This window comes from Oncorhynchus masou, chromosome 25, assembly GCF_036934945.1.
Source record: "Oncorhynchus masou masou isolate Uvic2021 chromosome 25, UVic_Omas_1.1, whole genome shotgun sequence".
NCBI classification, from domain to species: domain Eukaryota; kingdom Metazoa; phylum Chordata; class Actinopteri; order Salmoniformes; family Salmonidae; genus Oncorhynchus; species Oncorhynchus masou.
This window is the reverse complement of record NC_088236.1, coordinates 33635248-33648815: the sequence shown is the minus strand read 5'-3', so window position 1 is coordinate 33648815 and position 13568 is coordinate 33635248. Positions and strand designations below refer to the sequence as shown.

Sequence of the window (13568 nt, the reverse complement as noted above, 5' to 3'; positions counted from 1 at the left end):
GTGATGTGATTTAAAAGGAATCCAAACTCCACTGCCGTTGTGCCTTTGACCAAGGCACTTAACCCCAAAATTGCTCCAACTGCACTGCACTGATAATTTTACAATACCTCTGATTTACAGTTCGAGACAGACTATCGAAAATTGCACAGGAAATAAACGGTTAATAGCACATGTTGTCCTGAGGTTCAGGACTGCGATGTCAAGCGCTTCTGAATCTAGCTGACGCCAGTGGAAGAGACCGACAGGAGAAGCGCGCTCTTGTGGACTAACAGAAACCTCGCGGGAAAAGCAGATACATCGTCCATTTACGGTTAATTCCGGATGCCTGTCTGAAGATGAAGGTGAGTGTTTCAAAAGAAATCTGTCATCATGTCTTTCTGTTACAAGGGTATTATTTGTCATAGATAGTGAAAGTATCTTTATAAGTAAACGAATGACATGTAACAAACCGAAGAGCTCAGCCTTCACCGTCGCCATATCCATTTCTGTTTGTGTTGCTAAGCAATAGCGCTGAATCCGTCTCTGGTACTGGTATCCTACTTTCGCAAACTGGTAGCCTACTTTTTTGTTTCGTTATTGAGTTGTTATTTTGTTCAAAGAAACATCACACAGCCTGGGTATAGTATAAATATTGTAGTGAACTCAAACCAAAATGCAGTGAGGAGTAAAATTATTATATGTAATTTAGATATGTTATTTACTTTGAGCCTGGCAGAATGTCTTAATGTTTTTGGATAATTGATATGCTAGATTGAATGACATAGGGCAATTCCAAGGTAATGCTGAGACTCAAACAACAAAAAACTATGATGATTTGTGCTGTTTGTTCCGTCATTCCATTACCAAACCTTTCATCTGCACTGCAAGAGCATTGTGAGGACTGCATACAGGAGCAGGGCATTTCTCTCTCAACCCAATGAAGTCAAGCAAGTTGCTGTTTCAGTATTGTCTGTGAATGCTTGAGGAGAACTCGGCATTGAGAACTGCTCAGCATTTGACACTGTCATTGGTGTTGAGTGGGTGAGATTCCAGGGATGTTCACTGCAATCTTGCCCTCCTGGCTCTGCCCTGACCTTGCAAATGCTGTTTTTTTTTTGTACAGTGTCTAGGTTACTTGGGACCATGGAGCTGAGCAAACACAAGATGATGATTACCGTCACCACAGTCACATGCATAGAGAAGACAGTTCTGGCCAAGAACAGAACAAACACAGACATAGACCCTAATGCTTAGTGAGGAAAGGTGCCGTATTGTCCTGTGAGGTACTGAGACTCAGCCAGCTACTGAGGTAGCATCTATGAATGCCATCTCAGGCCTGTGACACAGAGAAATTCCATTATTCATCTGAAGGAAGGAGAATTGTGAGTCAGAATGGAAGAGAAACGAGAACTGTCACTGGGACGTTTTTATTTTCTCTCTAATTTTCTGTATTTTGCATTTAAAATGACAGTTTAAGTCGCAAAGACATTTTGACTTTGTATTTTCTGCTGCTGTGTTTGAAGGAAGTCCTGCTGGGATCTGAGTTCAAGCCTGGGGTGTAATTGAAAAGGGAGTGCATCTAAGGCTGAGCCCTGTTCATTGTATTTTTTTTACCCACCCCCTTATCTCAGCTGTCAAGAGGGAGGATTCTCTTATAAGTTACCCGCAGCCACAGAGACAGTGGTGGGAAAAGAGGGTGGGAGGAAGATAAAGGAGGAAAAGGAGGGGTGAAAGGAACATTGAGCTGAGTGTGAGGGAGTGTGTACACACAACCCAGAGACTGAGTGACTCCTGTAACCAAGGACAAAGGTAGCAACACATCACAACGTCACTCTCGCCCACTGAACATCCTAAAGAAAGGGGAGGCGAGCACTCAGACTCTGAATCAACAGTCTCCCATTATTCAGTGCTGAGCCCCTGGGGTTGGAGTGATTGCCCTGAAGTGCTGAAGTCTGGGCACATCTTGGCCACATCCAGAGTGGACTGCACTGAACAGAAGCCTGGTGGGTGGATGGAGTTAAATTCTCTGCCAGAGTTTACTGTTCTCTTATTTCACTGGTATAATTGCATTGCTTTCTTTAACTGGCCCATATTTGCATCTGTTTGACCAGCGAGGACTGAGGAGTAGACTGAGAGGGGTGTTCAGTGTGTGTCAAGGTGGAGCAGGAGGAGGCGTGGAGGAGTAACCCAAGGCAGTGAGGACAAAGGTACCAACCATGGGAAAATCAAACAGCAAGCTCAAGCAGGAGGTGGTGGAGGAACTCACCAGGAAGACCTACTGTGAGTGTCCTTTTTTTAAATGTTCTATCTTTTTTCAACTGGACTGAGATAGGATGTGGATTGTATAAAATGCAAATATTTTATGTTGGGAGAACAAAATCATTGTAAAATGGATGAATAAATAACCTATACATAATACATGCCTATTTCATAACTATGTAACAGCATTAAAACAGCACTATAAGAGCACTGAACCAAGTCTGATTTAGTGCTGGTGAATTTTCTAGTGCATTTTATGATGAGCAATATCGAATAAAATACTAAATGTGTACCTCACATGACCTGGTTTCCATGTAGCCTGTATAAGACATCTAGGCTTCTGTTTCACTTAATCCTCAGAAACAACAGCACAAATTAAAGGCCCAATGCAGCCGTTTTATATCAATATTAAATCATGTCTGGGTAACAATTAAGTACCTTACTGTAATAGATGTATATTAACATGGGCAAAAACAGCTTTTTTTAAAACTATTTTTCAAGCAAGAATTTTGCTATGACTGTCTGGGAGTGGTCTACGTGGGGAAGGAAAAATGAAAACTTAGCTGTTATTGGCAGAGAGGTTTGGAAGCGCATGGTGATGTCACCATGGAAACTCCAGCCCATGCAAACCTGCTGATTAGAAGGTCCTGTGTAGATTGTATTTTTAACAAGCAACTTTCAGGAAATAACCGTGATCACACTTTTACAGTATTTGTTTCATCAGCTGTTACAATATGATAAAAAACATAGGAAAACCAATTTTACTGCCATGGGCCTTTAACTGTCATCTCCTCTGTGGATATAGCCTAGGCTTCATATTTTTGGCTTGCATAAATATTTCTATGGTGTCACAAATTGTGATTAGTTCAGGTCTTTGGAAACAGTCCACTGGGAAGGAGAGATATATGAATATGCAGATGGAGTTAAGACTTTGGATCAGCAATCAAGCTGGTGGTGGTTTGCCAAAAGTTAGCAAATATGGGCTTGATGGAGCCTTCATACATTGCCATTAGTGTATGCACATTTAGGCAAAGGTCTTCAAGTAGCAGGCGAAATAACACTATTTTCATTGTGTGCAATAGGTCACTTAGCCTAAATCAGGCAAAGTGGACTGGAGGCATTTGCATCAATAACAAGATAATCACAATTATGTTAATTAGCATCTCTGATCACAGAATGAACATATCCACATACAGTTGAAGTCAGAAGTTTACATACACATTAGCCAAATACATTTAAACTCAGTTTTTCACAATTCCTGACATTTAATCCTAGTAAAAATGTCCCGTCTTAGGTCAGTTAGGATCACCACTTTATTTTAAGAATGTGAAATGTCAGAATAATAGTAGAGAGAATTATTTATTTCAGCTTTTATTTCTTTCATCACATTCCCAGCGGGTCAGAAGATTACATACAAATGTTCTATAGGGTTGAGGTCAGGACTTTGTGATGGCCATCCCAATACCTTGACTTTGTTGTCCATAAGCCATTTTGCCACAACTTTGGAAGTATGCTTGGGGCCATTGTCTATTTGGAAGACCCATTTACGACCAAGCTTCAACTTCCTGACTAATGTATTGAGATGTTGCTTCAATATATCAACATAATTTTCCTCCCTCATGATGCCATCTATTTTGTGAAGTGTACCAGTCCCTCCTGCAGCAAGGCACCCCCACATCATGATGCTGCCACCCCGTGCTTCACGGTTGGGATGGTGTTCTTTGGCTCGCAAGCTTTCCCCTTTTTTACTCCAAACATAACAATGGTCATAATGGCCAAACAGTTCTATTTTTGTTTCATCAGACCAGAGGACATTTCTCCAAAAAGTACAATCTTTGTCCCCATGTGCAGTTGCAAACTGTAGTCTGGCTTTTTTATAGTGGTTTTGGAGCAGTGGCTTCTTCTTGCTGAGCGGCCTTTCAGGTTATGTTGATATAGGACTCGTTTTACTGTGGATATAGATACTTTTGTACCTGTTTCCTCCAGCATCTTCACAAGGTCCTTTGCTGTTGTTCTGGGATTGATTTGAACTTTTCACACCAAAGACGTTCATCTCTAGGAGACAGAATGCGTCTCCTTCGTGAGCGGTATGACGGCTGCGTGGTCCCATGGTGTTTATACTTGCGTACTATTATTTGTACAGATGAACGTGGTACCTTCAGGCATTTGGAAATTACTCCCTAGAATGAACCAGAGTTGTGGAGGTCTACAATTTCTTTTCTGAGATCTTGGCTGATTTCTTTTGATTTTTCCATGATGTCAAGCAAAGAGGCACTGAGTCTGAAGGTAGGCCTTGAAATACATCCACAGGTACACCTACAATTGACTCAAATGATGTAAATTAGCCTATCAGAAGCTTCTAAAGCCATGACATCATTTTCCGGAATTTTCCAAGCTGTTTAAAGGCACAGTCAACTTAGTGTAAACTTCTGACCCACTGGAATTGTTATACAGTGAATTACAAGTGAAATAATATTGTCTGTAAACAATTGTTGGAAAAACTACTTGTGTATTGCACAAGTAGATGTCCTAACCGACTTGCCAAAACTATAGTTTGTTAGCAATAAATTTGTGGAGTGGTTTAAAAATTTGTTTTAATGACTCAAGTGTATGTATACTTCCGACTTCAACTGTAGCCATTTAAATGAAGCAGTCCATTTTGAAAATAAATATAGCTTTTTGTTCCTTCAGCATTTAGAAGACAAGAGTTGAAACATTACATTTGTGCACACAGTATTGAGTCTAGTGGGGTGGTGGTTAGCTTATAGCATTGCATGCCAGGTGTTGGGTGGGAGTTGACAGCCAATGGCTGCCTAATGACAGTTCTGGCTTCACCACACCACAACCAGGGAAGGCTGCTGTGGCAGGAGATTGAAGTACTGGGGAAGATTGGGCTTCGTGCTGGGATGGGCTGTTTGCTGCTCTCCTTTATCCAGCTCTCTCTTTTCTGTTTTCTCTCTCTCTCTCCCTCCACATCCCCTAATTGCCCTATTTGAGCAGGGAATGGAACAGTATAATTAGGATCTCATCTCCTTAGCTTTGCACAGAGGGGCACCCAGCCTTTTCTCCCAGCATGTCCACTCCCTTACCCCACTCTCGTCTAATTTAGACTCCTTTTCATTTCTCCCCTCATTCCATCTCCTTTTCTTTCTGATGATTCTTCTCCCTCTCCTGTTGAGAGGCTTAAATATTATTCCTCTGACTTGTAAATCATATCCTTTCTTCCTTTCTCATTGGAAGTTGTTTTCAGTGATCAATTTTGAGCCCAGGAAGTTGTAGGGCTGTTTTCAGTGCCATAATAAAAGATTAAAAGAAGCTGGCTTACCCTACTGTCCTGTCCATGGCACACACCCAAATTAGAGGAGGAGCACCGTCTGTGCTTTAACAATTTCAGGATGCAGTTCTGGAGATTGTGTTTTTTTGGTGCATCTAAGGTAATTTGACAGCCAGTGAAGTAAATCTCATAAGCAACGTTTTTACTCCTATTGCCAACCTCACTTTGATCCAATGTTAAGTTTGAGACATTCTCTTTTGACACTTCAAAGGAAAAGCCTATCTATAATTATACCAGTCTTACACGTTTGGTTGTGCGGGCAGAAAGCAGAGATACTTCCTCTGCTTTCCTACTTTTTCTATTAGCTATTTCAATTTGCCAATTTAACAAGCATTTAATATTGCATGTTATGGCTTAAAACATCCCCATATTTTAATGTAGGGGGCCACAGTTTAGCCTACTGTACCTAAACCTAAACAAGCCTAAATGGTTTTCCAAATGACTGGTCTGATATCATATGGAAAGAGGAATCCCAGTCAAATAACCTGAGGATGTCATAGGTGTTTTTGTTAGCCGTCAGACTCAGCTCAGCGGTTGATACTGATAGAGTGCAAGCTGGATGTGAGTAGGCCTGCAGGGCAAGTGAGCTGCTAGCCCTGACCTCACTGCTCTCCTTCCTCCTCAAAGGCTGATTGTATTACTGCCCATTGCCTTTGACTGAGTTACATAATCAAACTTGATTAAATCTCAGCCATGGTGAATTGCCTAGATTTTTGGACGGCATTGACTTTTGAGGCCAATTTAATGGCTTGCCCGACATTCATGAGATTGACTCTGTAATTTCTGAATGTGTCACATGATAATTCTCTGTGAAGCGCTGACCAAAGCAGGGATGTACAGTGAGGGGAAAAAGTATTTGATCCCCTGCTGATTTCGTATGTTTGCCCACTGACAAAGAAATGATCCGTCTATATTTTTAATGGTAGGTTTATTTGAACAGTGAGAGACAGAATAACAACAACAAAATCCAGGAAAACGCATGTCAAAAATGTTATAAATTGATTTGCCTTTTAATGAGGGAAATAAGTATTTGACCACTCTGCAAAACATGACTTAGTACTTGGTGGCAAAACCCTTGTTGCAATCACAGAGGTCAGACATTTCTTGTAGTTGGCCACCAGGTTTGCACACATCTCAGGAGGGATTTTGTCCCACTCATCTTTGCAGATCTTCTCCAAGTCAGTAAGGTTTCGAGGCGGACGTTTGGCAACTCGAACCATTAGCTCCCTCCACAGATGTTCTATGTGATTAAGGTCTGGAGACAGGCTAGGCCACTCCAAGAACTTAATGTGCTTATTCTTGAGCCACTCATTTGTTGCCTTGGCCGTGTGTTTTGGGTCATTGTCATGCTGGAATACCCATCCACGACCCATTTTCAATGCCCTGGCTGAGGGAAGGAGGTTCTCACCCAAGATTTGATGGTACATGGCCCCGTCCATCGTCCCTTTGATGCGGTGAAGTTGTCCTGTCCCCTTAGCAGAAAAACACCCCAAAAGCATAATGTTTCCACCTGAATGTTTGACAGTGGGATGGTGTTCTTGGGGTCATAGGCAGCATTCCTCCTCCTACAAACATGGCGAGTTGATTTGATGCCAAAGAGCTCCATTTTGGTCTCATCTGACCACAACACTTTCACCCAGTTGTCCTCTGAATCATTCAGATGTTAATTGGCAAAACTTCAGACGGGCATGTATATGTGGTTTCTTGAGCAGGGGAACCTTGCGGGCACTGCAGGATTTCAGTCCTTCACGGCGTAGTGTGTTACCAATTGTTTTCTTGGTGACTATGGTCCCAGCTGCCTTGAAATCATTGTTCTGGGCTGATTCCTCACCATTCTCATGATCATTGCAACTCCATGAGGTGAGATCTTGCATAGAGCCCCTGGACGAGGGAGAGTGACAGTTATTTTGTGTTTCTTCCATTTGCGAATAATCACAGCGACCAAGCTGCTTGGCGATGGTCTTGTAGCCCATTCCAGCCTTGTGTAGGTCTACAATCCTGTCCCTGACATCCTTGGAGAGCTCTTTGATCTTGGCCATGGTGGAGAGTTTGGAATCTGATTGATTGATTGCTTCTGTGGACAGGTGTCTTTTATACAGGTAACGAACTGAGATTTGGAGCACTCCCTTTAAGAGTGTGCTCCTAATCTCAGCTCGTTACCTGTATAAAAGACACCTGGGAGCCAGAAATCTTTCTGATTGAGAGGGGGTCATATACTTATTTTCCTCATTAAAATGCAAATCAATTTATAACATTTTTGACATGCGTTTTTCTGGATTGTTGTTGTTGTTATTCTGTCTCTCACTGTTCAAATAAACCTACAATTAAAATGATAGACTGATAATTTCTTTGTCAGTGGGCAAACGTACAAAATCAGCAGGGGATCAAATACTTTTTTCCCTCACTGTACATGTGGGCGTAGGGCATAGGCTATACCCTCAGTGGAAATTGGTTGCATCATGTCTCTTTACTGTTCTTATACTAACTGCACCAGTCAGCTACAATACTGGACAATGATTCTAGGCTAATAAAAATATTGTAACTAGTCTGTTAAAATCCCCCACGGGATTGGTGTCCCCCTTGCGGGACGGCTGAGCTAACGTGCACTAATGTGATTAGCATGACATTGTAAGGAACAACAACATTTCCCAGGACATTGACATGTCTTATATGAGCAGAAAGATCAAATGTAGCATAGTTTTGTTTGATAAAATCAATTTTTATGTTCAAATGTAAGAACTGGGTTCTACAGTTTGAACCCCTGCTGTGTCTGCACATGTCTTTTCTGTAGGGAAGCTAATTATTCATCATTTATGACATTCCTGGGAATGTGTAAACATTTTTATAATATAATTTTTGTTTGTTCTCTATAGTTATGTACTTGTAAATGTATCAATTAGGGCCTCCCGGTGGTCTAAGGCTATGGCTGACTCTGAGCCTCCCAGCTGCAGGAGGCTCATGGGGGGGCGCACAATTGGCCTAGCGTCGTCCGGGTTAGGGAGGGTTTGGCTAGCAGGGATATCCTTGTCTCATTGAGCACTAGCGACTCCTGTGGTGGGCTGGGTGCAGTGCACGCTGACCAGGTCACTAGGAATACGGTGTTTCCTCCGACACATTGGTGCGGCTGGCTGCAGGGTTGGATGCGCGCTGTGTTAATTAAGAAGCAGTGCGGCTTGGTTGGGTTGTGTTTCGGAGGACGCATGGCTCTTGACCTTCGCCTCTCCCGAGTCCTTGCGGGAGTTGTAACAACAACACAGTAACTACTAAACAATTGGATACCACGAAATTGGGGAGAAAAAGGGGATACATTTTTTATTTATTTTTTAATAAGAAAATGTATCAATTGACTAATTCGTCACATTTGGGCAGACTGGATTCAACATTTTGAACAGTAATGCAATGCTGTTCATTGGATTAGTCTAAAATGTTGTACGTACACTACTGCCATCTAGTGGCCAAAATCGAAATTACGCCTAGACTCCTGAATGTTGCATAGTGTTAGTGAGTGTTGCATAGTGTTAGTGTTACATAGTTTGCCATTGAAAAACAAATGATCTCTATCGACGGGTTGGTTGTTTAGCCACAAAACGTGTGTACACAACTATGGAGCAAAACAGACGGGGTTGACTTAGATGGTTGACAACATGTATGCTATATTTCATCTCCAATGTTTATTGAAAACAAATACATTTTCACAATGAGCTCTTGTTGTCTCTCATATGCATTGTTACAGTTGTTGGTTAGCTAGCTAGTGAATTTTAGCCATATTAGCATTGACATGAAATCAGTCAAAACACCTCAAAACAAGACATAGTATCAAGAACAAGATGAAATTAGCTTACTATTCCCCACATGGCAGTTTCTTGTAATTCTCTCTAGCAATCTGGCCATCCAGAATCACAACTTCTTCCCAATGGAGGCGCGCACATCGTTTTCATGACTTTGTCAGCTAGCCCATCTCAGAGATTCAGTAACTCAATATATCAAAGTGTGTCATTGTCAATCCCAAATGACTTGTATAATACAACAATTACTGATCTTAATGCAAGTGACAAAAATAACCCTTATTTCAGTATAGATATATGTACTGTAATTACATGCATGTATTTTTAAAAAGTCAAAAGTGGCCACATTTTATTTTTACAATTTATCTTTATCTTTACTGGTAATATTGGTGTGATTGTTATATTAAGACGTGGATATTTTTGCTTATAAGGTATTTTAGATGTATATCTGGGTTGAATAAGATCCTATGGGCAAACGGCATAACACAATATGAGATATGGACCAAAGACTTGGGATATCCAAGTCAAAATGGAGGATATCCTCCTTTAATTAGTGGGGTTGATCTTTGCTGGAACACAAACTGGCGATTATGGCGTAAAGAAAATTAAATGGAGTTTATACACCCCATATTTCTTGATAAACCCTACTTAATCAAATAACTGTTTTTATAAAAATGTTTTCCATGAAATTAGATGGTATTTGAAACCAGATCAAAGTATTATGACCAAAGTATGAAAAATGACAACCTTCTACATTGATAACATTTGATCATAAAGTTACTGGTCCCCTCCCCCATGTCAAACACTTAGATTCATTATTGAGGGGACAAGGTGACATCACCTTTACTCTGATTTAAATACACCAATGGTAACATGATATCCTCTTACTTAATTGAAATAAGTACTGCCTTGTAATCAACATCGGAGAAAACGTGTTTCCAGAGGGGCGTGGTTTATATAGCTAGATAGCTACTCTACAGGTGCCAAAATTTGACTAGGATGTCAGCAAAACTCTATTCATCTTTGGCAAAGATACTTACAATAAGCTCCCTGCCAACTCAGCATGTCTTTTCAAACTTCCTGGTAGTTAGCCATGAGAGAAAAAGTAATTTTCAGAATGACTGTTCAGGACCTTCCGATTTAAGTAGTGGTCCTAGTAAATAAATAAAGTCACCAACACAGCACATCCAAATTAAGGTTCTCATTACCGAAACCGAAACTAGGTTACTGTTGAATGAAAGAGGAAAATTAAGAGAACGGTTTCTTTTTTTGGGCGTCTTTAAAATGAGGCAATCTTTTCCCAAAGGATATTTGTTTGAGCGTGTAGGAGGAAAGGCGGACACCTACTCTCAATTGTATCACCCCTCTCATCCACTGGGAACTCATTCACTCACTGGCATGAGCTTGTACTTGAAGGTTACAGGTATGCCTGGACATGACCTTTGCACATTCACTGTGTAAGGTTCAGGTAATATGATAGTTGTGACTATTCAAACCTTTGAAGTATTCCCTCCACAGACTGGATAGTCTTGCAGGATTCTATATATGAGTTTTTTTTTTATCCAACCAAGATTATGGTGACAACAACATTATGACCTGTGGCAGAGGGAACAGCAGAATATAGCCCATGAACATTTAGTTTGTCGTATTGTGTGTAGTGCCTTAAGTAGCATCCTGTATAGAGAAAGCTACCTGTCTGTCCAAAGAACCACTGCTATGAGCATTGTACCTTCAGAACGCCATCACAGGACCACCAGGTTTTCAGCCCTTGTTTTAGAGAGTATGCCTCAGGGTTCAGATTGTGAAAGGAGAACCATGAGTGGTTGATTAGATACTGGTAGATAATAATGCTGCTTGTGTGGACATGATAACATGTCTCGTTACTCACCTTCCTGCTGGGTGACCTCTCTCTCTCACACAATGTGCTAAATTGACCTTTGAAATAATACAGCAGATTAGTGAATTCCATAGCTTCAGGTGTGATGAATTATTCGGTTTGTTAACAATATGTACGGAATTACACATTATTCCTCAGGGTGGTTACAAATTGAAAAACCCCAGTGCAATCATAATTTAAATAGACAGCACTATTAAGCCAGATATACTGTCAGTCCAACCTGTACAGTCATGGGAATCAGTGATTTTCACCTGCCAATGGATTTTCCAAGTCACCTTCATGGTCTGATACATAGTACATTAGTTTGTCTCTTGCTAAAAACAGTTTCTTTTTGTCTTACAGTTACAGAGAAAGAGGTGCAACAGTGGTAAGTACATCATTTTAAATTACCCTCCAAATCTCCTCCTGCTCTACCCTTTTTTTCTCCCCTCTTCTCCCAAAACTCAGATTCTTCTAACCTATGCATTACCCCTAGTCCTCAAATAGACTCAAATAGACCTGTAGCTGCCCATGTGGGTAAGATTGACTGAGTCACCTGCAACATCTGCTGTCTACTACATTTGGCAGATGTTATTGTGTTAATGCCAGGTGCTCCAGGGGCCAGCTAAAGGCTGACTTCAGTCTACAGGGTCACTATGACTGGTCTGAACCTGGAGAGTAGGTCTGCTGCTCTGGGGTCTGAGAGCAGCGACTAGGGTGTGAGCTGGCTGGGCTGGTGGCCAGGAGCTTCCTGAGTTGTTGACTCATGTCTGACTGATGGTCCAACTCTGCAGCTGGGTATTAAGGCTTTTCTACAGAGGGAGTATTTCACTTTATATAGCCCTCTGATTAAATCCTCAATTTAATATATCTTTGACACACAGATATTGCTTCTGAGGTGAAATCCATGGGGAAAGTATTTAAGTAGGCTAGATAGTATAGTTCTACTGCAAAGTTCATTTCTCACACATTGCCTTGGAGACAGATGAGTTCTGAAAATAGAATGACTTTGAAGCCTGATAATAGTGAGACAGAGTGACTTTGGAGTCTGTCTGATAACACTGATACAAACACCTCCGTGATCTAATCCCTGCGCCTCCCAAGCCTTCTGGGGCTATTTTCAAGAGGGACTTCTGATAACAAAACAAAATCGCAAGGTGCAAAGAGCATTCTACACTCTTTTGTGTTACTATAGCTCATAGCATTCCCTCCATGAGATTGTGGGTGTATCACCAGATTGCACCTTAAATGTGTTTCAGAGAGGGTATTACCATGTATTGCTCTCTAGCCTCCCTCTACTCTCAGACTGCACTTAACCTACTGGCTTTGTGACTAAATAGGCCTACATGAATACCTCTCAAACCAGCCATGTCACAGATTTCCTACAGAGTCAGGGATTGGTGATATTGTTGATGAAATCAAATCAAAGTTTATTGGTCGCATGCACAGTTTAGCAGATTGTCACAAATACACAGGGAGTCAGGAAGCAGGTGCAGAAGGAGAGTTTAATAACAATGATGAAAGGCAAATGAACTAAACAGGAGATACGTACTGAACATGAAAGCAAACCAACACTGCCTGATGACTGAGGCTACTGAGGGCCAAATAAAGGGAGTGTAATCAAGGTGATGATGAAGTCCAGGTGTGCGTAATAATGGGGAGCAGGTGTGTGTAAGGATGGTTGCCAGCACCGGGGGTTAGTAGACCGGCAACGTGGAGCGCTGGAGTGGACGTGACACATGTTATAGTGGGAGCAGCAAAATGCTTGTTACTAGCTCCTAACAATGCAGTAAAATGTCAAACAAGTACACATATAATAAAAAATAACAATCACCCCAATTAAATATAATATATACTGAGTGTACAAAACATTATGAATACCTGCTCTTTCCATGACAAAGACTGATCAGGTGAATCCAGGTAAAAGCTATGATCCCTTATTCATGTCACTTGTTAAATCCATTTTAATCAGTGTGGATGAAGGGAAGGAAAAAGGTTAAAGAAGGATTTTTAAGCCTTGAGACAATTGAGACATGGATTGTGTATGTGTGCCATTCAGAGGGTGAATAGGCAAGACAAAATATTTAAGTGCCTTTGAACGGGGTATGGTAGCAGTCACTGGTTTGTGTCAAGAACTGCAACGCTGCTGGATTTTTCACACAACAGTTTCCAGTGTGTATCAAGAATGGTCCGCCACTCAAAGGACATCCAGCCAACTTGACACAACTATGGGAAGCATTGGAGTCAACATGGGCCAGCATCTCTATGGAATGCTTGAGACACCTTGTAAAGGCCATGCCCCGATGAATTGAGGCTGTTCTGAGGGAAAAAAGGG

At 41.3% G+C, this 13568-nt stretch overlaps 1 protein-coding gene across 1 annotated transcript in view; it reads left to right on the top strand.

The window, feature by feature from the left end:
• The first annotated feature begins 251 nt into the window (after positions 1-251).
• LOC135514165 (neuronal calcium sensor 1-like) overlaps positions 252-13568 on the top strand; it is a 28793-nt gene continuing 15476 nt past the window's right edge. The window contains exons 1-4 of the mRNA XM_064937418.1: positions 252-341; positions 1103-1982; positions 2091-2259; positions 11597-11621. Coding sequence (XP_064793490.1) covers positions 2196-2259; positions 11597-11621 — 89 coding nt within the window. The 5' untranslated portion in view covers positions 252-341; positions 1103-1982; positions 2091-2195. The remainder of the gene's footprint in view (positions 342-1102; positions 1983-2090; positions 2260-11596; positions 11622-13568) is intronic.